The sequence below is a fragment of the Cebus imitator genome, unplaced genomic scaffold (assembly GCF_001604975.1).
Source record: "Cebus imitator isolate Cc_AM_T3 unplaced genomic scaffold, Cebus_imitator-1.0 Scaffold263, whole genome shotgun sequence".
Lineage (NCBI taxonomy): Eukaryota > Metazoa > Chordata > Mammalia > Primates > Cebidae > Cebus > Cebus imitator.
Genome location: NW_016107578.1, coordinates 1,670,503 through 1,695,454, shown reverse-complemented (window position 1 = coordinate 1,695,454; position 24,952 = coordinate 1,670,503). Strand labels below are relative to the sequence as shown.

Sequence of the window (24,952 nt, the reverse complement as noted above, 5' to 3'; positions counted from 1 at the left end):
CTTCAATTCCTAACCCAGTGCCTAGAAGTAAAATTTGATAAACACATGTTTGTTAAAAGAATTTTTGGTACAGGAACTAACTAGTTAACTCTTTTTTACTTCTTAGGAAGGGGTCATTCCCTGTAAGTCCCCAATAATAGGATTGTAGGGGCTGTGGGTTCTTACTTGTCAATCGTGTTGAGAGTGAAGGAACTTGATAAGCACTTGTCATTGTTCCCAGCTCAACACTCTCTGTCATTCTGGTATCCAAAATGGGTGATGAAGATGTCCTAGCTGGTTGGCTCCAAGTGTCCAAAGTACTGACTGTAACCAAGTGTCCTTCAATAGTGCTGCCCTCTGTCCCAGAACTGGTGTCCATTCTGTGTGGGGTAGCTGGAGAGGAAGTTATCCCATGGAGGGCTGGGATGGTTGAAGAATCAGTGACAGTGAAGGTTGAAGAGGAGAATGGCACTGGAGTGGATGAAGGCAGGCTCTCTGCAATGGTGGACAGATTAGCATCTCCAGGGCCTGACTCTGTCCTAGAAAGTGGACTACTTGAGCCTGAGATGGCTCGTGGAACTCCAGTGGTGGCAAATGAAGCCATGGTCTCTGATAGAGAAGGCATCGCTGTGCCAGTGGAAATAGTCTCAGCTGAATGCCGCAAATCTGTACTCAGATGATGAGTACTTTCTGATACAGACACAGTAAACTTGGATTCTGGGAAGGAGGTTATCCCAGTGGACTCCATAACAGATAGAGAAGCATTAAAGGGGGTGATTATTTCCTCTGGAATTTCAGTATACTGTGAGGCTGGAGGTTGGTCTGGGAATGATGTTTTCACAGAAGAGGTGACATCAGTCTTGGAACTCTGTAAGAGGTGTGTAGACACAGGAGATGAAGGTGTATTTGTTGGCGTGACTGAGCTTTTGTCCAGGGACATGCTAGTCTCCCTAAATCCAGAAGTCAAATGAGAAAATGGCTCTGCCTCAAACCTTGTGATCTCAAAATTGGCAGGCATTGATGTGAAAATAGTGGTTTCTGCCATGGAAGAGGATGTACCCGTTGGATATGCAGCCTCAGATGGCTCAGAGTGGACTGGAACAGAGGAACGCAGTTCATGTCCAGAACTGGTGGTTCCCACATTGGTCACTGTGGTGCTTGAAGAAGGATGAATTTTCTCTGCATCTGTGGTGACTTCAGAGGCAGCCAGTATTTCAACTGAGGTGCTGCTCAGATTTGGAGATAAACTTGTTCCAGGTTCTGTGCTGGTGGCTGTAGTCTTCACCATGCCTGGGGTAAGGAGTGAAGTCACGGGAAAAGAGGAGGAAGGGAAACTCTGTGGGAATGTGGAAGAAACAGAAGGTGAGGTCATGGCAGGTAAGGACAACACAGAAGAGGAAGAGCTACTTTTTTCCACAAAGGGAGAGCTCTTCCATGATGGATTTTTAGGACTCCTACTAATAAGAGTTGTCATCTCTGAGTGTAAAAATCTTTCAGGAACAGTTGAGTGGGTCCCTGCCAAGGGTGCTGTTGTGGTTGCAGTCAGGGTAAGCATACTCTGTGTTGTAGCCCCAGGAGAACTTGTTTGGGGAGTGATGGTCATTTCTGTTGATTCTGACATCATGGAGGAGGAAGGGAGCCTGGTGATCACTTCGGTGCTTGTGTCTGGAGACACTGTGGACTGATCAGAGTCAGGGATGCATGTTCTGTTAGAGGACATGATTTCTGTCATGGAGACCTCAGTAATAGCACTAGTGGGCATTCCAAAAAAGACTGCACTTGTTTCTGTGATTGAGCTGGTCTCTTCAGAGGTGCTAGTCTCCCTGAATCCAGGAGTCACTGAGAATGTTGGCTCTGTCAGAATCCCCCTAGTCTCAGAGAAGGCAGGAGTTGATGTGGAAACACTGGCATCCCCCATAGGGGAGGTGATGCCCATTGATGATGTGGTTGTAGTTGTTTCTGAGTCAGCTAAGACAGAGGAATGAGATTCATGGACAGAACTGGAGGTCCCCACTTTGGTCACCGCTGTGTTTGAGGAAGAGTGAATTTTCTCTGTATCTGTGATGACTTCAGAGGTGGCCGGCATTTCAACTGAGGTACTGTGCAAATTTGGAGATGAACTGGTTTTAGGCTCTGAGCTTGTGCCTGACACTTCTGCAGTGCCCAACACTTCTGTAGTCTTCACCAGTCCTGGGAGGATAAGTGAAGTCACAGGAAGAGGAGAGGAGGGGCTACTCTCTACTAATGTGGAGGACACAGGAGAAAATGAGGTCATAAGAGGTAATGATGTCAGGGAAGAGGAAGATCTAGTTGTTTCCACAAAGTGAGGGCTCATCCATGACAGATTTTCAAGACCCCTGCTCATAATATTTGTCCTCTCTGAGTGTGAAAGTCCTTGAGACACAGTCGAGTGGGTCCCTAACAAGAAGGTAGTTGAGGTGTCCAAGGGAAGAGTAACCTGAGATGTAGTTAGAGAAGAACCTGTCTGGGTGGTGGTTATTTCTGCAGGTTCTGTCATGATGGGGGAGGTAGAGAGCCTGGTGACCACTTCATCGATGTCTGGTGACATTGTGAACTGAGCAGGGCCAGGAATGGATGTTCTGCTAGAGGGCATAAATTCTGTCCTGGAAACTTCAGGAGTGGTACCAGAGGGCATCTTGTAAAGGACAGTGCTTGTCTCTGTGGATGAGACGATGTCCTGGGAGGTTCTGGTCTCCCTTAGTCCAGGGGTCAGAAAAGACACTGACTCTATCTCAATCCTTGTAATCCCAGAGGAGCCAGGCATTGTTGTGGAAACAATGTTGTCTCTTATAGAGGAAGAGGTAATCATTGGGGACGTCACTTTGGTTGGCTCTGAGAAGGCTGGGGAGGAAGAATAGAATTCCTCTCTAGCACTGGTCATTTCCACATGGGTGACTGCTGTGTTTTCAGAAATGTAAACTGTCTGTATCTCCATGGTGGCTTTAGAAGTGGCCAGACTCTCATCTGAGGTGATATTCATACTGGGAGGTGACGTGGTCACAGGTTCCAAGCTTGTGTCCAACATGTCTGTGGTCTTCATTGTGCCAGAGGTGAAAGGAGAAGTTTCCAGGAGAGGAGAGGAGTGGCTCCTCCCAGATGTTGTGGAATGAAGTGGAGAAGGTGAGGTTACTGCAGGTGAAGGCACCAGGGAAGATGGAGGGCTAGTTTTTTCCACTGATGAGGGGCTTGACCATGACAGATCCTCAGAACCTCTGCTCATAGGAGTGGTCATGGCTGATTGTGGAGATCCCTGAGTTGCAGCTGAGTGAGTTCCTGGCCAGGAGGCTGTGCTTGATGCATCCAAGGCAAAGGCACGTTGTGAGGATGCCCCAGATGGACCTGTTTTGGGGGTGATGGTCATTTCTGCTGAGTCTTTCCTGGTGGGGGGTATAGAAATTCTAGTGATGGTTTCCATGGAGATGTCTGGTGACATTGTGGATTCAGCAGGGCCTTGGGTGGATGTTCTGCTAGAGGAGATGGCTCCTGTCCTGGAGACCTCAGGGGTAGCACCAGTGAGCATGCTAGAATGGACAGTGCTTGTTTCCGTGGCTGAGCTAGTCCCTTCAGAGGTGCTGCTCTCACTCAACCCAGGAGTCAGTGAGAGTGTTGGCTCTGTCTGAATCCCACTAGTGTCAGAGAAGGAAGGACTTGATGTGAGAACACTTGTATCTCCCATAGGGGAGGTGATACCCATTGGATATGTGGCTTTTGTTGTCATTGAGTCAGCTAGGACAGAGGAGGAAGATTCATGTGTATAACCTGAAGTTCCCACATTGGTCACCTCCAGTTTCTCTGTATCTGGGGTGACCTCAGAAGTGGTCAGTATTTCAGCCAAGGTGCTGCTCAGATTTGGAGGTGAACTGGTTTCAGGTTCTGAACTTGTGTCCAACAGCTCTGTGGTCTTCACTGGGCCCAAGGTGAGAAGTGATGTCACAGGAAGAGAAGAGGAGGTGACGCTGTCTGGGAATGTGGAGGAAACAGGAGAAGGTGAGGTCATAGCAGGTGAAGACAGCAAAGAAGAGACAGAGCTGGTTTCTTCCACAGTGGGCTGGCTCGTCCATGGCACATCTCCAGGAGTTCTACTCATAAGAGTGGTCATCTCTGAGTGTGAAAATCCTTGAGATGCAGTTGAGTGGGTCCCTGACAAAAAGGGTGTTGTTGAGGTGTCCGAGGTGAGGGTACCCTGTGATGTGGCCCCAGGAGAACCCTTTTGGGTGGTAATGGTCATTTCTGCAGATACTGTCTTGATGGGGGAGGTAGACAGCCTGGTGATCACTTCAGTGGAGATGCCTGGTGACATTGTTGACTGATCAGGGCTAGGTCCTCTGCTAGAGGATGTGACTTGTGTCCTGGAGTCCTCAATCATGGCACCAGTGAGCACTTTGTAAGGGACAGTGCTTGTCTCTGTGGCTGAGTGAATCTCCTGGGAGGTGCTATTCTCCCTTGGTGTAGGAGTCAGTGTAGATGTTGACTCCATCGCAATTCTTGTTATCTCAGAGGAAGCAGGTATGGTTGTAGAAACAAAATCTTTTATGGTAGAAGGGGTAATCGTTGGAGATGTCACTTTGGGTAGCTCTGAGAAGCCTTGGGAAGGGGAATATACTTCCTGTACAGTTCTGGTGGTTCCCACATGAGTCATTACTGTGTTTTCAGAAACCTCAATTGCCTCTATCTCCATGGTGGCTTTAGAAGTGGCCAGACTCTCATCTGAGGTGATATTCATACTGGGAGGTGACGTGGTCACAGGTTCCAAGCTTGTGTCCAACATGTCTGTGGTCTTCATTGTGCCAGAGGTGAAAGGAGAAGTTTCCAGGAGAGGAGAGGAGTGGCTCCTCCCAGATGTTGTGGAATGAAGTGGAGAAGGTGAGGTTACTGCAGGTGAAGGCACCAGGGAAGATGGAGGGCTAGTTTTTTCCACTGATGAGGGGCTTGACCATGACAGATCCTCAGAACCTCTGCTCATAGGAATGGTCACGGCTGATTGTGGAGATCTCTGAGTTGCAGCTGAGTGAGTTCCTGGCCAGGAGGCTGTGCTTGATGCATCCAAGGTAAAGGCACGTTGTGAGGATGCCCCAGATGGACCTGTTTTGGGGGTGATGGTCATTTCTGCTGATTCTTTCCTGTTGAGGGGGGTAGAAATTCTAGTGATGGTTTCCGTGGAGAGGTCTGGTGACATTGTGGATTGAGCAGGACCTGGGTAGGATGTTCTGCTAGAGGAGATGGCTCCTGTCCTGGAGACCTCAGTAGTAGCACCAGTGGGCATCCCAGAAAGAAAAGCACTTCTCTCTGTGGCTGAGCTTGTCTCTTCAGAAGTGCTGATCTCCCTTAATCCAGAGGTCAGGGAGGAAGTTGACTCTGTCTGAATCGTCATCGTTTCTGGGAAGGCAGGAGTTGATGTGAAAATATTTGTATTCTCCATAGCAGAGGTGGTACCCATTGGAGATGTGGCTTTTGTTGTCACTGAGTCAGCCAAAACAGAGGAAGGGGATTGATGTTTATAAACCAAAGTTCCTACATTGGTCATTGCTGTGTTCAAGGAGGGATACATTTTCTCTGTATCTTTAGTGACTTCAGAGGTGGCTAATATTTCAGCTGAGGTGCTGCTCAAATTTGGAGGTGAACTGATTTCAGGTTCTGAGCTTGTACCCAACATGTCTGTGGTCTTCATCGGGCCAGGGGTGAGAAGTGCAGTCACAGGATGAGAGGAGAGGATGCTCTCTGATAATGTGGAGGAAAAAGGAGAAGGTGAGGTCATGGCAGGTGAAGACAGCAGGGAAGAGATAGGGATGGTTTCTTCCACAGAGGGATGGCTCAGCCATGGCACATCTCCAGGAGTTCTACTCATAAGAGCTGTAATCTCTGAGTGTGAAAATCCTGAAGATGCAGTTGAATGGGTCCCTGACCAAAAGGGTGTTGTTGAGGTGTCCAAGGTGAGGGTACCCTGTGATATAGCCTCAGGAGAACCTGTATGAATAGTGATGGCACTCTCTGCTGATTCTGTCATAATGGGAGAGGTGGAAAGCCTGGTGATCACTTCAGTGGTGATGTCTGGTGACACTGTGGACTGATCAGGCTCTGACACGGATGTCCCACTAGAGGAGATGACTTCTGTCCTGGAGACTTCAGTGGGAGCACCACTGGGCACTTCAGAAAGGACAGTGCTTCTCTCTGGGGCTGAGCTGATCCCCTCAGAGCTACTGGTCTCCCTCAATCGAGGTGTCAGGGAGGGTGTTGGTTCTATCTGAATTCTGCTGGTCTCAAAGAGGTCAGAAGTGGATATGGAAACACTCATATCCTCCATGGTGTAGGTGGCAACCATCAGAGATGTGGCTTTGGGTGTCTCTGAGTCAGCTAGGACAGAAGACTGTGATTCGTGTCCAGAACTGGAGGTCACTACGTTGGTCACTGCTGTCTGTGTGGAAGGATGTGTGGCTTCTGTATCTACAGTGTCTTCCAAAGTGGTCAGTCTTTCATGGGAGGTGCTGCTCAAATTTGAAGTGGAGCTGGTTCCAGGTTCTCTGCTTATGCCTGTCATGTCTGTGGTTATCACCAGGCCAGGGGTGACAAGATAAGCCACAGAAAGAGAAGAGGAAGGGAAACCCCTCACTAATGTAGAGGAGACAGGAGAAGGTGTGGTTGAGGCAGGTAAAGACAGCAGGGAAGAGGCAGAGCTGGTTTCTTCCACGGAGGGTTGACTAGGCTGTAACACATTGCCAGGGCCTGTGCTCACAAGGGTGGACATCTCCGAGTGTGGAAATCTCTGAATCATAGTTGAGTGGGTTTCTACCAAGTAGGGAGCTGTTGATATGTCCACAGTAAGAGGACTCTCTGGTGCAGCCCCAGGAGGATCTGTTTGCATCTTGATAGTCATTCCTGCTGATTCTGTCATCATGGGGGAGGTAAGGAGTCTGGTGATGGCTTTTGTGGAGGTGTCTGGTGACACTGTGAGCTGAGCAGGGCCTGAGATGGATGTTCTGCTAGAGGAGGTGATTTTTGTCCTGGGGACTTCAGCAGGGGCACCAGTGGACACTCCAGAAAGGACAGTGCTTATCTCTGTGGCTGAGCTGGTCCCCTCAGAGCTGCTGGTCTCCCTCAGTCCAAGGGTCAGGGAGGATGTTGGTTCTGTCTGAACTCTGCTAGTTCTGAAAAAGCCAGGAATTGATGTGGAGACGCTTATATTCTCCATGGTGGAAGTGATAGCCATTGGATATGTGGCTTTGGATGTCTGTGAGTCAGCTAGGACAGAGAAAGGGGATTCATGTCCAGAACTCGAAGTTCCCACATCAGTCACTGCTCTCTTTGAAGAAGGATGAGTTTTCTCTGTATCTGTGGTGACTTCAGAAGTGGCCAGTATTTCAACTGAGGTGCTGCTCAAATTTGCAGGTGAGTTGGTTACAGGTTCTGAGATTTTGTGCAACATATCTATAGTTTTTGTCAGGCCAGACATGAAGAATGAAGTCATAGTAAGAGGAGAGGATGGGATACTCTCTGGTATTGTGGAGGAAACAGGAGAAGGTGAAGTTGTGGTTGGTGAAGACACTGAAGAAGAGGAAGAGCTAGTTTTTTCCTGAAGGGGAGAGTTCATCCATGATACATCCTCAGGACCCCTCCTCATAAGAGTGCTCATCTGTGAGTGTGAAAATCCTTGAGATACAGTTGAGTGTGTCGTTGTCAAAGAGGTTGTGTTTGATGTGTCCAAAGTATTGGTGCCTTGCGTTATAGCCCCTAAAGGACTTGTGTGGGTGGTCATGGTTATTTCTGCTGATTCTGTCATGACAGGGGATGTAGAGAACCAGCTGATGGTGGTTCCAGTGGAGATGTCTGGTGACATTGTGGACTGAGCGGGACCTGGGATGGAGGTGGCATCTTCCTTGGAGATCTCAGTAGTAGTACCAGTGGGTACTTTAGAAAGGACAGTACTCATCTTTGTGCCTGAGCTGGTCCCATCAGAGCTGCTGGTCTCCCTGAATCCAGGGGTCAGGAAGGATGTTGGCTCTGTCTGAATCCTCCTAGTGTCAAGGAGGGCAGGAGTTGATGTGAGAATACTTGTATCCCCCATGGTGGAGGTGGTATCTATTGGAGAAGAGGCTTTGGATGTCTCTGAGTCAGGTAGGACAGAGGATTGTGATTTATATCCAGAGCTGGTGGTCACCACATTTGTCACTCCTGTGTTTGTAGAAGGATGCATGGCTTCTGTATGTGTACTGTCTTTGTAAGTGGTCAGTCTCTCATGGGAGGTTCTGCTCAAATTTGAAGATGAACTGGTTCCAAGTTCTGTGCTTATGCCCAAGACATCTGTGGTTGTCACCGGGCCAGATGTGAGAAGTGAAGTCACAGGAAGGGGAGAGGCGGGGATATGTGCTGGTAACGTGGTGGAAACAGGATGAGGTGAGGCCATGGCAGGTAAAGACAGCGGGGAAGATGGAGGGCTGGTTTCTTTCACAAAGGGAGGGCTAGGCCATGACACACCTCCAGAACCTCTGCTCATGAAAGTGGTCATCTCAGGGTGTGGAAATCCCTGAATCACTGTAGAGTGGGTTCCTACCCAAGAGGGTGTGGTTGCTGTATCCAAATTAAGAGTACTTTCTGGTGTAGACCCTGAAGGACGTGTTTGGGTTGTGATGGTCATTTTTGCAGATTCTGTCATGACAGAGGAGGTAGTAATCCTGGTGATGGTTTCTGTGGAGATGTCTTGTGACACTGTGGGCTGCTCAAGGCCTGAGATGGATGTTCTGCTAGGGGAGATGGCTTCTGTCCTGGAGACCTCAGTAGTAGCACCAGTGGACACTTCAGAAAGAACAGTGTTTGTTTCTGTGGCTGAGCTGGTCTCTTTGGAGGTGCTGGTCTCCCTCAGTCTGGTGGGCAGTGAGGAAGCTGGCTCTGTATGAATTTTCCTAGTGTCAGATAAGGCAGGAGTTAATGTAGAAACACCTGTATCCGCCATGATGGAAACAGTACCCATTGGAGATGCGGCTTTGGTTGTCTCTAAGTCAGCTAGGACAGAGAAAGGGGATGCATGTCCAGAGCTGGAATTTCCAACTTTGGTTACTGCTGTGTTTGAGAAAGGATGAATTTTCTCTGTCTCTGTGGTGACTTCAGAGGTGGCCAGTATTTCAACTGAGGTGCTGCTCAAACTTGGAGGTGAATTGGTTTCAGGTTCTGCGCTTGTGTCTAATACCTCTGTAGTCTTCACTTGACCAGGTATGAGAAGTGAAGTCACAGAAGCAGAAGAGGAGTGGCTACTTGCTGGTAATGTGGAAGAAACAGGAGAAGGTGAGATCATGGCAGGTAAAGACAGCTGGGAAGATGGAGGGCTGGTTTCTTCCACAAGGGGAGAGCTAGGCCATGGCACGTCTCCAGGACCTCTACTCATAAGAGTGGTTATCTCAGAGTGTGGAAATCTCTGAGTCATAGTAGAGTGGGTTATTAACAAGGAGGGTGTGGTTGATGTGTCTAATGTAAGGGTACTGTCTGGTGAAGACGCAGGAGGACCTGTTTGGGTCTTGATGGTCATTTCTGATGATTCTGTCATGATGGGGGAGGAAGGGAACCTAATGATTGTTCTTGTAGTGGATATTTCTGGCAACACTGTGGACTCAGCAGGACCAGAGATGGAAGTTCTGCTAGAGGAGGTGACTTCTGTTCTAGAGACCTCCGTAGTAGTACCAGCGGGCACTTCAGAAAGGACAGCACTTGTCTTTGTGGCTGAGCTTGTCTCTACAGAGCTGCTGGTCTCCCGCAATTTAGGGGCCAGGGAGGAAATTGACTCTTTCTGAATTCTACTAGTCTCCACAAATAGAGGGGTTGATATGGCAACTGTTGTGTCTTCCTGGGTGGAGGTAATAAACATTGGTGATGTGGCTTTGGATGTATCTGAGTCAGCTAAGACAGAGGAAGGGGATGTACGTCCAGAGCTGGAGGTCTCCACATTGGACACTGCTGTGTTTGTGGAAGGATGCACAGCTTCTGTATCTGTGGCGTCCTTGCCAGTGATCAGTCTCTCATTTGAAGTGTGACTCAACTTTGGAGGTGAACTGGCTACAGGTCCTGGGTTTGTGCGTGACACATCTGTGGTCATCACTGGGCCAGAGGTGAGAAGTGAAGTCACAGGAAGAGGAGAGGAGGAGACATTCACTGGTAATGTGGAGGAAATGGGAGGAGGTGAGGTTGTGGCAGGTAAAGACAGCAGGGAAGGAAGGAGGGAAGGGAGAGAGCTGGGTTTTTCCACAAAGGGAGAGCTTTGCCATGACATATCTCCAGGACCTCTGCTCATGAGAGTAGTCATCTCTGCATGTGAAAATCTCTGAGTCAAAGTTGAATTAATCTTTGCCTGGGACTTTGTGGTGGATGTGTCCAAGGTAAGGGTATCCTGTGATGTAGACCCAGAAGGACCTGTTTGGGTGGGGATGGCCATTTCTGCTGATTCTGTCATGGTGGGCGAGGCAAAGAGCCTCGTCATTGTTCCTGTGGGTACTTGTGGCAACATCGTGGACTGAGCAGGGCCAGGGACAGATGTTCTACCAGAGGAGGCGACTTCTGTCCTGGAGACCTCAGCAGTAGTACCAGTGGAGACTTCTGAAAGAACAATACTTGCGTCAGTGGGAAAGCTGGTATTTTGGGAGATGTTGGTCTCCCTTAGTCCAGGAGTCAAAGAATATGTTGAATCACTCCGAATTTTTGTAGTTTCAGAGGAAACAGACCTTGATGTGGAAATAGTTGTATGCCCCATGGTGGAGGTGGTAACCATTGAAGCTGTGGCCTTGGGTTTTTCTGAGTCAGCTAGGACAGAGGATTGTGACTTATTTTCAGAACTGGTGGTTTCCACCTTAGTCACTGCTGTTCTTGTGAAAGGATGCATGGCTTCCATATCTGTGGTGTCTTCATCTGTCATCAGTATCTCATTTGAAGTACTACTCAGATTTAGAGGTGAACTGGTTCTAGGTTCTGGGCTTGTGCCCAACGTGTCCGTGGTCATCACTAAGCTGGAGGTAAGCAGTGAAGTCATAGGAGAAGGAGTGGTGTGAATGGTCTTTGGTAATGTTGAGGAAATAGGAGAAGGTGAAGTCATGGCAGGTAAAGGCATCAGGGAAGAGGAGAAGCTTGTTTTTTCTGTAGAAGGAGGGACTGTCTGTGACAGAATCTCAGGATCCTTGTTCATGAGAGTGTTCATCTCTGAGTGTGGAAATTCTTGAGTGACACCTGAGTGTGTTTCTTCCCTGGAGGGTATAGTTGGTGTGTCCAAGATAAATATGCCCTGTGATGTAGATCCAAGAAGAGGGCCTGTTTGAGTGATGATGGTCATTTTTGCAGATTCTGTAATTCCAGGGGAGATAGGCAGCCTGGAGTTCACTTCAGTGGAGATGTCTGGTGACATGGAATGATCAGGGCTCGGAGTGGATGTTCTTCTAGAAGAGGCAACTTCTGTCCTAGAATTCTCAAGTGTAGCACCAGTGGTCACTTTGTAAAGGACAGCACTTTTCTCTGTGGATAAGATGGGCTCCTGGGAGGAGCTGGTATCCTTCAGCCCATGGGCCAGCGAGGATGCTGACTCCATCTCAATCCCTGTAATCTCAGAGGATCCAGGCATGGATGTAGAAACAATGGTGTCCCTTATGGTGAAAGAGGTAACCATTGGAGAGGTGACTTTAGGTGTTTCTGAGTAGGCTGGGACAGACGAATAAGATTCATTTTCAGATGTAGTGGTCTCCACCTTGGTTACTGCTATGTTTGTGGAAGGATACATTTTCTCTGTATTTTTAACATCTTCAGAAGTAGTCGGTATCTTATCTGAGGTGCTGCCCAAATTTGGAGGTAAACTGGCCACAGATGCCAGCATATCTGTGGTCTTCACCAGGCCAGAAGTGGGGAGTGAAGTCAGATGAACAGGAGAAGAGGGCCTACCCACTTGCAATGTAGTTGGAATAGGGGAAGGTGAGGTTATTGCTGGTGAAGACAGAAGGGAAGAGGGAGAGCTGTTTTCTTCCACAGAGAGTGGGCTTGTCCCTGACACATCTTCAGGAATTATGCTCGTAAGAGTGAACACATCTAATTGTGAAAACCCATGAGTCATAGCTGAATGGGTCCCTGCCTGTGAGGTTGTGATTGATGTGTCCCAGGTAAGGGTACCCTGTGATGTAGCCCCAGGAAGACCTGTTTGGGTGGCAATGTTCATTTCTTCAGATTTTGTCATGCCAGCAAATGTAGAGAGCACAGTGACAGATCCTGTGGAGGTGTCTGGTGACATTGTGGACTTTTCAGCACCTTGGATGGATGTCCTGCTGGAGGAGGTGACTTCTGTTCTGGAGACCTCAGTAGGAGCAGCAGTGAGTGTTTCATCAAACACAGTGCTTGTGTCTGAGGATGAGCTTATTTTCTGGGAGGTGCTGGTCTCTCTCCTTCTAAAGATCAGGGAGGAAGTTGTCTCAGACTCAATCTTTGTCATCTCAGAGGATCTAGACGTTGACGTGGAAACTATAGAGTCCCCCATGGTGGAAGTGATAACTACTGGAGATGTGGCTTTATATGGCTCTGAGTCCAGTGAGATGGTAAGATGGAATTCATGTGGTGAACTGGTTGTCCCAACATTGGTCACTGCTCTGTTTATAGAAGGATGCATCATGTGTGTATCTATGGTGGCTTCTGAAGTGGCTGAGGTGTTGCTTAAACTTTGAGGTGAACGGGTCACAGGCTCTAAGCTTGTGTCCATGTCTGTGATCTTTGCCAATGGAGAGGTGAGTACTGAGGTCACAGAAACAGAAGAGGTACTGTGCACTTGCAATGTGGAAGTTACAGGAGAAGGTGAGGTTGTCACAAGGATAGGTGCCTGAGAAGAGAGAGAGTTGGCTTCTTCTGCAGAGAAAGGGCTTGTCTTCGACATATCATTGAGATCATTGTTCAAGACAGTGGTTGTTTTTGAATCTACAAAATCCTGAGTTCCAGCTGATGGAGTCCCTGCTGGAGTGGCTATGGTTGATGTTTGCAAGGTCAGTTGGCCAAGAGATGTCACCCCAGAAGGACCTATTTGTGTGATGATGGTCTTGTGTGTAGATATTGTCAAGGGAGAAGAGTTAGAATGTCTACTGCTGGCTTCAGGTGAAATGTCTGAGGACTTTGTTGACTGAGCAGAAGCTGGCATGAATGTAGAATCATAATAGGGGACTTCTGTCCTGGAGACCTCAGTAGCAGCACCCATGGACACACTGGAGAAAACAATGTTTGACTCTGTAGTTGAGTTCATCACCAGGGAGGTGGTGTTCTCTATCAATTCAGGAGTCAGGGAGGATGTTGACTCTCTGTCAATATTTGCAGTCTCAGAAAAACCAAGTGTTGAAGTGGAAACAATAGTATCCTCCATCATAGATCCAGCAACATTTGGAGTTGTGGTTCTGGATGGCTGGGAGTGGACTGAGACATAGGAATGTAGTTCATGCATAAAACTGGTGGTGCCCATGTTGTTTTCTGCTGTGTTCTCTGAAAAGTGAATTGTCTCTGTATTTGTTGAGGCATCAGAAGTAGGTATCTCACCTGAGAAGCTACTTGCACTTGATAAGGAGCTGGTCACAGGTTCTGAGCTTGCATCTAACATGTCTGTGGTCTTCATCCTGCCAGAGAGGAGAAGGGAAGTCACAGGGAGAGAAGCGGGGCTACTTCCTGATAGTGTGGAATAAGGAGGTGAATGTGAGGTTATTGCAGGTAAAGGCTCCAGCAAAGATGGAGAACTGGTTTCTTCCACAGAGGGAGGGCTTTGCCATGACACAGTCATAGTACCTCTGCTCCTAGTAGTGGTCTCCGAGTGTGAAAATCTCTGAGTCACAGGTGGGTGAGTCCCTTCCCAGGAAGCTGTGCTTGATATGTCCAGGGTAAGGGTAGCCTGTGAGGTAGTCCCTATAGGACCTGTTTGGCTGGTGATCGTCATTTCTGTGGATCCTGTTACAACAGGAGAAGTGGAGAGGCTGGTGATGGTTTCTGTGGAGATATATGGTGACATTTTGGAATGATCAGGCCCTGAGATGGATGTTCTGCTAGAGGTGATAACTTCTGTCCTGGAGACCTCAGTAGTAGCAGTAGTGGGCACTTTTGAAAGGAAAGCGCTTGTCTCTGTCACAGTGTTGGTCTCCTTAGACATGCTGGTGTCCTTCAATCCAGGAGTCCAAGAGGATGTTGATTCCGTCTGAATTCTAGCCTCAAATAAAGCAGGATTTGATGTAGAAACTCTTGTATCCCGCATGGTGAAGGTGGTACCCATTGAAGTTGTGGCTTTGGATGTGTCTGAGTCAGCTGAGACAGAAGATTGTGATTCATGTCCAGAACTGGAGGTGCCTACATTGGCCACTGCTGTGTTTGTGGAAGGATGCATGGCTTCTGTGTGTGCAGTGTCTTTGTAAGTGGCTGGTTTCTCATTTGTGGTGCTGCTCAAATTTGGAGGTGAACTGGTCACAGGCTCTGGGCTTGTTGTGCCCAGCACATCTGTGGTTGTCACCAGAACAGAAGTAGGAAGTACAGTCACAGGAAGAGTAGAGGAGGGGATGCTCTCTGGTAATGTGGAGGAAACAGAAGGGGAGGTCACGGAAGGAGACATCAAGGAAGACGCAGAGCTGGTTTCTTCCACCGGGGAAGTTGTCATCCGTGACAGATCTCTAGGAGTTCTGCTCCTAAGAGTGGTTATCTCTGGGTGTGGGAATCCCTGAGATGCAGTTGAATGAGTCCCTCCCTGGAAGAGTGTGGTTGATGTGTCCAATGAAAGGGTACCCTGTGATGTAGCCCCAGTAGTAGTTGTTTGAGTGGTGATGGTCATTTCTGCAGATTTTGTCATGGTGGGGGAAGTGAAGAGCCTGGTGGTCATTCCTGTGGAGATGTCGAGTGTCATTGTGGACTGATCAAGCTCTGAGATGGATGTTCTGCTAGAGGAGATTTCTGTCCTGGAGGCCTGAGTAGTAACACCAGTGGGCACATAAGAAATGGCAGTATTTGTCTCTGTCAGTGAGCTGGTCTTCTCAGATGTGATGCTCTCCCTCAATGTAGGGATCAGGGATGCTGTTAACTCTGTTTGAATTTGGCTAGTCTGAGAGCTATCAGGAGTTGATATGGAAACACCTGTGTCCCCCAGGGTGGAGGTGGTACTCGTCGGAGGTGTGACTCTCAATGTCTCTGAGTCAGCTAGGACAAAGGATTGTGATTCATATCCAGACCTGGAGGTCCCTACATTGGCCACTGCTGTGTTTCTGGAAGGATGCATGGCTTCCGTGTGTGCAGTGTCTTTGTAAGTGGTTGGTCTCTCATTTGTGGTGCTGCTCAAATTTGGAGGTGAACTGGTCACAGGCTCTGGGCCTGTTGTGCCCAGCACATCTGTGGTTGTCACCAGAATAGAAGTAGGAAGTACAGTCACAGGAAGAGGAGAGGAGGGGATGCTCTCTGGTAATGTAGAGGAAACAGAAGGGGAGGTCACGGCAGGAGACATCAAGGAAGACGCAGAGCTGGTTTCTTCCACCGGGGAAGCTGTCATCCATGACAGATCTCCAGGAGTTCTGCTCCTAAAAGTGGTTATCTCTGCGTGTGGGAATCCCTGAGACGCAGTTGAATGAGTCCCTCCCTGGAAGAGTGTGGTTGATGTGTCCAAGGGAAGGGTACCCTGCGATGTAGCTCCACGAGTGGTTGTTTGAGTGGTGATGGTCATTTCTGCAGATTTTGTCATGATGGGGAAGGTAAAGAGCCTGGTGATCATTCCTGTGGAGATGTCAGGTGCCCTTGTGGACTGATCAAGCTCTGAGATGGACATTCTGCTAGAGGAGATTTCTGTCCTGGAGGCCTGAGTAGTAGCACCAGTGGGCATGTAAGAAAAGGCAATATTTGTTTCTGTTGTTGAGCTGGTCTTCTCAGAAATACTGCTGTCCCTCAATCCAGGGATCAGGGATGTCACTGACTCTGTTTGAATTTGACCAGTCTGAGAGCTATCAGGAGTTGATATGGAAACACTTGTGTCCCCCATGGTGGAGGTGGTACCCATTGGAGATGTGGCTTTGGATGTCTCTGAGTCAGCTAGGACAGAGGATTGTGATTCATGTCCAGAACTGGAGGTGCCTACATTGGCCACTGCTGTGTTTGTGAAAGGATGCAAGGTTTCTGTATGTGCACTGTCTTTGTAGGTTATCAGTCTCTCATATGTGGTGCTGCCCAGATTTGGAGATGAACTGGTTACAGGCTCTGGGCTTGTTGTGCCCAGCACATCTGTGGTTGTCACCAGAACAGAAATAGGAAGTGCAGTCACAGGAAGAGGAGAGGAAGGGATGCTCTCTGGTAATATGGAGGAAACAGGAGAAGGGGAGGTCACGGCAGGTGAAGACATCAAGGAAGAAGCAGAGCTGGTTTCTTCCACAGGGGGAGTTGTCATCCATGACACATTCTCAGGACCCGTGCTCATAAAAGTGGTCACCTCTGAGTGTGGGAATCCCTGAGTCACGATTGAATGAGTCCCTCCCTGGGAACGTGTGGTTGATGTGTTCAAGGGAAGAGTACCGTGTGATGCAGACCCAGGAGGACTTGCTTGGGTGGTGATTGTCATTTCTGCAGATTTTGTCATAATGGAGGAGGTAAAGACCCTCGTGTTCTCTCCTGTGAAGGTGTCAGATTGCATTGTAGACCTATCATGATCTGGGGTGGATATTTTGCTAGAAGAGATGACCTCTCTGCCGGAGACCTCAGTGATAGTATCAGTAGGGACTTTGGACAGTAGAAAACTCATGTCTGTGGAAAAGCTGGACTCCTTAGAGGTGCTAGTCTCTGTTAGTCTAGGAGTCAAGAAATATGTTGGCTCTCTCTTAATGTTTGTAGTCTCAGAGGAACCATGCATTGGCATTGATGTGGAAGGAGTGGGATCTCCTGCAGTGGTGGCAATAACCATTTGAGTTGTGGCTTTGGGTGTCTCTGAATCAGCCAGTGTAGAGGAATGGGATTCATGTCCAGAGTTGTTGGCTTTCACGTTGGTCTCTGCAGTGTTTATGGAAGGATCAATTATCGCTGTGCCTTGACCATCTTTAGAAGTAGCCAGTATCTTATCTGAGGTGCTGCTGAAATGTGGAAGTGAACTGGTCACAGGTTCCAAGCGTGTATGTAATGTATCTGTGATCTTCACCAGGCCAGAGGTGAGAAGTGAAGTCACAGGAGAAGAGAGCCTATCCTTTGGTAAGGTAGAGGAAACCAGGGAAGGTGTGGTCATTGTAGGTAAAGACAGAAAGGAGGACGGGGAGCTGGTTTTATCCACAGAGGGAGGACTTGTCCATGACACATCCATTGGAATTCCGCTCATAAGAGTGGTCACATCTGATTGTGAAAATCCATGAGTCATAACTGAGTGGATCCCTGCCTGGGGGGTTGTATTTAATGTGTCTGTGGTAAAGCCATCCTGTGATGTCGCCCCATGAGGACCTGTTTTGGTGGTGATGATTATTTCTGCAGATTCTGCCATTATAGGGGAGGTAAAGAGCCTGGTGATGGTTTCTGTAGATATGTCTAGTGACACTGTGGACTGATCAGGACCAGGGATGGATGTATTGCTAGAGGAAGTGACATCTGTTCTGGATACCTTGGCGGTGACACCGGTGAGCTCTTTGTAAGGAACAGTGCTTGTCTCTGTGGATGAGGTGATCTCCTGGGAGATGCTGGTCTCCCTCAGTTTAGGAGTCAAGGAGGAAGTTGTCTCAGTCTCAATTTTTGTAGTCTTAGAGGATCTAGGTATTGATCTGGAAATCGTGGCATCTTCCATGGTGGAGGTGGTAACATATGGAGATGTGACTTTAGATGGCTCTGAGTCAGCTGAGACAGTGGAATGCAATTCAAATGCTGAACGGGTGGTCCCCACATTGGTCACGGCTATGTTTATGGAAGGATGCGTTGTCTCTATATCTGTGGTGGCTGCTGAAGTGGCCAATATGTCATCCAAAGTGTGGCTCATACTTTGAGGTGAACTGGTTACTTTTTCTAAGCTTGTATCCACCTTGCCTGTGATCTTTATCAGTGAAGAGGTAAGAACTGAGGACATAGGAACAGGAGAGGAGGTACCATGCCATTGCAATGTGGAAGCAACAGGAGAAGCTAAGATTGTGACAAGAACAGGTGCCTGAGAAGAGGGAGAGCTGGCTTCTTCCACAAAGGGAGGGTTTGTCTGTGACATGTCCTTGGCATCATTGTTCATGGCAGTGGTTATTTTTGAGTGGGCAAACCCCTCAGTCACCACTGATGGAGTCCCTGCTGAGGTTTCCAACATTGATGTGTCTAAGGCAAGTGAAATCTTTGATGTAACTCCAGAAGACCCTGGCTGCGTAGTGGTCATGTGGGTAGATATTGCCATGGGAGGAGAGTTTGATAGTCTACTGCTGGTCACTGAAAAAATATCTGGGGGCTTTGTTGACTGAGCATGAGTTGGTATAAATGTTGCATCAAAAGAGGAGACTTCCATTTTGGAGGCTTCAGTAGCAGCTCCCACAGACACACTGGAGAGGATGATGTTTGACTCCTGGGTGGTGCTATTCTTACCTCGTCCAGGAGTCAGAAAGGATGCTGCCTCTCCCTCAATGTCTGTGGTCTCAAAAGCAGATGTTGATGTAGAAACAAGAGTGTCCTCCATGGTGGAGGCAGGAACCACTGGAGATGTGGTTGTAGATGGTTCTGAGCTGGCTGGGAGAGTGGAATGCAATTCATGTGATGAACTGATGGTCTCCGTATTGGTCACTGCTTTGTTTATGGAAGGATGAATTTTCTCTATATCTGTGGTGGCTTCTAAAGTGGCCAGTATCTCACTTGATGTGTTGTTCAAAGTTTGAGGTGAAATGGTCACGGGTTCCACACTCGTGTTCAATTTATCTGTGGTCTTTATCAGTTCAGAGGTGAGAACTGAAGCCATAGAAACAGGAGAGGATGTACTTTGCCCTTGTAGTGTGGAAGTGGCAGGAGGTAAGGTTGTGGCCAAGATAGGTGTCAGGGAAGAGGGAGAGCTGATTTCTGCCACAGAAGGAGGGCTTGTCCATGACACATCCCTGGGACCTTTGCTCATGGGAGTGGTCTTCTCTGATTGCATAAAATCTGGAGTCACAGCCAATGGAGTCTCTGTCAAGTAAGGCATGGTTGATGTGTCCAAGAGATGTGGACCCTGTGTTGTGGCTCCAGTAGGATCTGTTTGGGTAGTGATGGTCACTCCCAAAGATTCTGTCATTATCAGAGAAGTGGATGGGTTGGTGCTCACATTTGTAAATGTGTTGGTAGAAGTTTTGAAGTGATAAGGGCTTGGGATGGATGTTCTGCTAGGGAAAGTGACTTGTGTCTTGGTGACTTCGGTAGGAGCATCACCAGTAGACGTATGGGTAATGACAGTGCTTGTCTCTGTAGCAGAGCTGGTCACTTGGGATGTGCTTCTCTCCTGAAGTCCTGGATTCAGAGAGGATGCTGTCTCAATCTCTGTGGTCTCAGAGGAGCCAAACACTAATGTAGAAGCAGTGATATCTCTCATGGTGTGGGAGGTAACCATTGGAGATGTGGCTTTGGATGGCTGTGTATGGACTGGGACAGGAGAATGTTCAGAACTGGTTGCCTCCACATTTATCACTGCTGTGTTTTCAGAAGGATGAATCACCTTTGTATCTCTGGTGGCTTCATAAGTGGATAATGCCTCACCAGCTGTACTGCCTAAATTGGGAGGTAAACTGGTCCCAGGTTCGAAGCTTATCCTTGACAAGTCGGTGGTCTTCCCCATGCCAGAGGTCTCAGGCCAGAGAACTGAGGTCACAGGTGGAGTAGAGGAGGGACTGTGTTCTTGTGATGTCAACAAAGTATTGGAAGGTGAGGTTGTGGGATGGATAGGTGCCAGGGAAGAGAAAGAGCTGGTTTCTTCCACATAGGCAGGGCTTGGCTGTGATGCATCCTCAGGACCTTTGCTGAAGAGAGTGGTCTCCTCTGAGTATGTAAATCTCTGAGTCATAGCCAATGGAGTCCCTGCCCAGGAGGCTGTGGCTGATGTGTCCAAGGTAGGTGCACTTAGTGATGTAGTGCCAGGTGGATCCATTTGCATAGCGAGAGTCATTCCTCCATATTCTGTCATGGCGGGGAAGTTAGACAGCCTGGTGATGGTTTCTGAGGGCCTGTCTGATGACCTCATAGACTGGGCAAGGAATGAGCTGGATATTCTCTCAGAGGAGGAGGTAATTTCTGTTCTAGGTCCCTTGGTGATAGCAGTGGAGCCTGGCGAAGAGATAATACTTGTTTGCGTGGTTGAGCTGGTGTCCATGTAAGGATTGAAGTCCCTCAGTTCAGCAGTCAAGGAGGAATTAGGCTCTGTTCCAGCCCTTGTAGACTCTGGCCATGTGGTCATTGATACAGAAAAAATGGCTTGTCCCCTGGTGGAGGCAGTAACCACTGGAGATGTGAGCTTGGATGATTCTGAGTGGGCTGGAACAGTGGAATGAGAAGGATGTTTGGAACTTGTGACCCATGGTGTTGTCTCTACTATGTTTGTAGAAGGGCGAATTGACTCTTTGTCTGTGGTGGACTCAGAAGGGGCATATGGGCTCTTATATGGGCTGCTTTTCCAGTTTGAGGATGAAGTAATTGCAGATTCCAAGCTTATGCCTGGTGTATCCGAGGTCCTTAATAAACTGGAGGAGCTGGTAACCTTGATGGTCTCTTCTGGATGTCTAGAAGTTGTGGTGGGAAACTGAGTAGAACTCTGCTCTGCCTTTTTGCTTGTGAGGTCTGGTCTTGAAAAAGTAACTCCAGAGCTCCTTACCACTGCAGCTGGTGTGACTCCACCTGTAACGTCTCCTGTAGAGAAGGGTGGCTGTGAGGTAGTTGGGCTGATCGTCATCTCCAAAGTGAGTTCTTGAGGAGTTGTGGCCCCCTGAGGAGCTGAGGTAGTGACTGTGGCTGATGACACAGATTTCCCAGTGTCCCAATCAAGAGTGGATAGAGAATCAAACAGAACAGTGGACAGGGTCATATTTGGGCCAGTCTTTGTACTGGCATAATTAGTAGAAGCCATTGAAACAGGCACATCTCCTGTTTCTGTTCTACTGGGAGTCCAACTTGTACTTGAAATGTCAGCAACTGAGGTGCTCTGGATACGAGAAAAATTTGAGATGGGAGTAGACAGAGTTGTAACTGAAGGACTCAATGTTATTTCACGTGTACTGCTTTCTGTCTTTATGGCTGAAGCATCAGAGGATGGAGTGACCAGGCTGGTTCCAATGACAGTAATAAGGCCATTGGGAATAGACATGGAGTCCAATTCAGTGCTTGAGGCTAAGAATGAAGTTGTACGCATTGTAGAAATTGTTCCAGGAGAACTTGCCACTTTCAAGTTTGAAGCCATGTCTGTGACAGTCCAGGGATCTGATGCAGCTGTGGAGGACCAGGTGGGAGTGTGCTCTATAGATGTGCTCCTCTCTGTGGCCAGGGTGCTGTCCATGGTACTCACACCCCCTTCTGGGCTGGGTGTAGTAGTCAAGATTGAGTTGGTTCCTATGGTAGTGATGGTGGTGGTGATACCTGGAGTAGGAGCTGTGGCTACACCAGCGATGCTCACTTCCACAGGAGAGGAGGTCTGGGATAGTTGCCCAGCAGTAGGGGAAGTGTCACTAGTCACTACACTTATGATGCCCATCAGAGTCTCAGGCCCTGTTGAAGGGGATGTGACAGACGATGCAGAGCTTGTTTTTCCTCCTGAGGCATTGGTGAGGCTGGTAATGCCTTGGTCTCCAGAGAGCAGAGATACTAGTGAGGTGGTTTGTGCTGTGGAGCTGATGTGTAATGTGTTTGTGACATCAGGAGATGCACCAAGGGTTCTGTCACTCCCAGATGTCTGATGTGACAATGAGCTAGTTGATGAAACAGCCTCATCCACAGATGGACTTGTCTGTTGTTCAGCTGCCATTGTCTTGTTACTCAGGACAGTGGAGGGAATAGCTGTGGTGCTGACCCATGCCTTGGTTTTAAATTTGGAGTTATCTACCACTGAGCTCATAGAGTTTAGGCTGGTAATAGGGTCTTCAAGGATATTGGAAGATGTGCTCAGAGAGACATGTGTGTCCACTGTGGTCCCTCCAGTAGAGCCATGCCACACAGAGAAATCCATTCCAGTGGTCTTTGAAATCAGTTCTGGACTGCTTTGCTGACCATTTCCTGTGGTGCTTCTAGCAGTTGGTGACTCTAGGAAGACAGAGGATGTTGTGGCCAGTGACTGCCTGGTCCCTCCTGGAGTTCCAGAATAAAGGTTGGTCCAAGCCTCGGGTGGGGATGGGGAGAGTGAGACCCTGTCTGTAGCCACCATGTTTTTTATTGCTGACTTGATTGGTGATGTGGCTCCTGTGGGCAGATGAGAGAGGCTGGTGCTACCACTTCCAACATCTGTGGACTGCAGGGTGGCTGGTTCCACTGTGGTCTCCATGGGAACGGCTGTTTCTGGAGTCTTCCAAGGAGAGTTGCTCACAGTGGACTTGATCTCTGGGCTGATGCTGGGTTCCTTGGAGCTCATGGTTTTGAGGGCTGTAGACATTTCTGGGCGTCCTGGGGATGTGCCTGTGATTAGAAAGTGAGTCGGTGGGGTATCTGCAAGTGGTACAGAAGATGAAGCTTTTTTTTTGTTTGACACTGTCATTATTACCTCCTGGAATTTCAATTAAAACTATTTCCTCCTTCAATGGGAAAGAAAATGTTAAGCTTTTAATTCTCACACTTTAAGCCTCTGAACACCAGGGTAATATAGTAAACATTCCAAGGGAGATGGTGAAGTTAGAGCTTTGACCATCTGGCTTGCTTAGGAGAAACTGTCACCTGGAGCTCAGTTTTTCCCCATGCCCCATATCAAAGAGCTCTTTGTATAAGGGAGGATGTGATGATCCAGGTCTTCACCCATGAAAGAGGCCACCCCTAAACTATTTCCACTTTTCTCTTTGGAGCTTGACCTTGCTAAATCAGTTTCAGCTTAAAACGTTCAGCCTCCTCTAGGAATCCCCAAATCTTAATTCACTGTCAAGCTACTTAAGGATTTAAGAAGAAAGGGGATGGGGGAGATGAGCTCATTCTGTCTCTTCACCTTCATTTTCTTTCAAATTCATTCCTCCCTCTGAATCCTTTCCCAGTCCTTCAAGAAAATAGCAGGAGTGAGAAAAACCTGACATCCCAAGAGCACTCCTGGGGACCTTTTTTCACATTTTTCTAACTTGGCACAGCCAAGGACTTCAATCCATAATCCTTTCCTCTGTAGTAAGAAAGGCAACATTTGCCATCTAAAGTTTACCTGTGTCCTCCCTGTGAACACAGTGATGGTCTCTGATTTAGAAAGATCCTTCACTCTGGAGCAGAAGCAAGTACAGAGAGAATTGACTCTGTAGCATTCTCTCCTGCTGAATTACTTCACTATTGATCATGTAAATTAGTAAGTTGAAGCAACACAAGTGTGCAGTTAATATCTATGGGGAAAAAATGATCAATATCCTCAGAGAAGAGTGGTAAGAAATCAAAGGAACCTATTTTAAATCTAGTTATTGCAGGGTGTGGTGGTGCAAGCCTATAATCCCAGCCTTAGGGAGGCCCAAGTGGGTGAATCACTTGAGCCCAGGAGTTTGAAACCAGCCCAAGCAACATAGCAAGACCCATCTCTACAAAAAAATTTAAGAAACACACACACAATTAGCCAGGCTAATTGGCGGTGGGCACCTGAAGTTCTAGCTGCTAAGGGAGGCTGAGGTTGGAGGATCGCTTGAGCCTGGGGAGGCTGAGGCTGCAGTGAGCCATGATCATGCCTGGGCAACAGAGGGAGACCTATTTCCAAAAAAAAAAAAAAAATCCATTACCACCCCAAAAAAGTAAAAAAAAAAAAAAAATGCTGTTTAGGCTGGGCACAGGGGCTCGCACCTGTAATCCCAGCACTTTGGGAGGCTGAAGTAGGAGGATCTCTTGGAGCCAGGAGTTTAAGACCAGCTTGGGCCACAGAGTGAGACCCATCTCTACCAAAAAAAATTAAATAAAACACAATAAGCTGGGCATAGTGCAGGCCTGTAGTCCCAGCTACTCAGGAGGCTGAGGGGAGATGACAGCTTGAGCCCCGGAATTTGAGGCTGCAGTGAGTACAGTGAGTACTGCAGTGAGTACACACCACCGCACCCCAGCCTGGGTGACAGAATGAGACCCTGTCTCAAAAATAAAAGAAACAAAGAAGGAGAGAAAGGGAAGGGAAGGGGAGGGGAGGGAGGGGGAGCGGTAGGAGGAGGGGAAGAAGAAGAGGAGAGAGGGCGGGCGAGAAGGAGAGGAGGGGAGAGGAAGGAAAAGAAAAGTTGCTATCAATTTACTTATAAAATAATGAAACTGAAGCCTTGTATATTTTTTCTTCCCAGAATCAATAGGCAGCACTTCTATTTAGCAGCAAGCTATCCTCCCACCTCACCCTTATGAATAGCTGAGACTACAGGACTGCACTATGCTCAGCTTACAGGTTTTTAAAAATTATTTTTATAGAGATGGGGTCTCACTATGTGGCCCAAACTGGCCTTAAGGCTTGGGTGAAAAACATAAAATTAAAAAATATAAAAAAATTTCATGGGGGAGGAATTTCAAAAGAATGAGAACAAAAAAAAAAAAAAAAAGAAGGAAGGAAGGAAGGAAAAAGGAAAGGAAAGAAAAAAGGATTGGGTGACATTGGCAGAGCAGAAATGAAACAGGATCTATATTTACCTGCTGGACTGGTCCCTGTCCCCTCTGCTAGGGAAGGCCACGTGGAATTTCCTTGTGCTGGCTGGCTTGACATCTTTGTTTTGGGCACTAGCGTTCTATCAGTTGCTGAAAGAAAAGGGCAATAGGAAGGTTCAGCTCTCCATTATCTCAGAATGCCAGTTTATACACTTTCTCTTTCTTTCTTTCTTTCTTTCTTTCTTTCTTTCTTTCTTTCTTTCTTTCTTTCTTTCTTTCTTTCTTT

General features: G+C 47.9%; 1 protein-coding gene across 1 annotated transcript in view; it reads right to left on the bottom strand.

Annotated features, from left to right (window-relative positions):
• Positions 1-24,952, bottom strand: part of MUC16 (mucin 16, cell surface associated) — a 146,342-nt gene that overhangs the window by 102,884 nt on the left and 18,506 nt on the right. Inside the window, 3 exon segments of the mRNA XM_037728349.1 lie at positions 166-14,358; positions 15,226-22,557; positions 24,712-24,816. Coding sequence (XP_037584277.1) covers positions 166-14,358; positions 15,226-22,557; positions 24,712-24,816 — 21,630 coding nt within the window.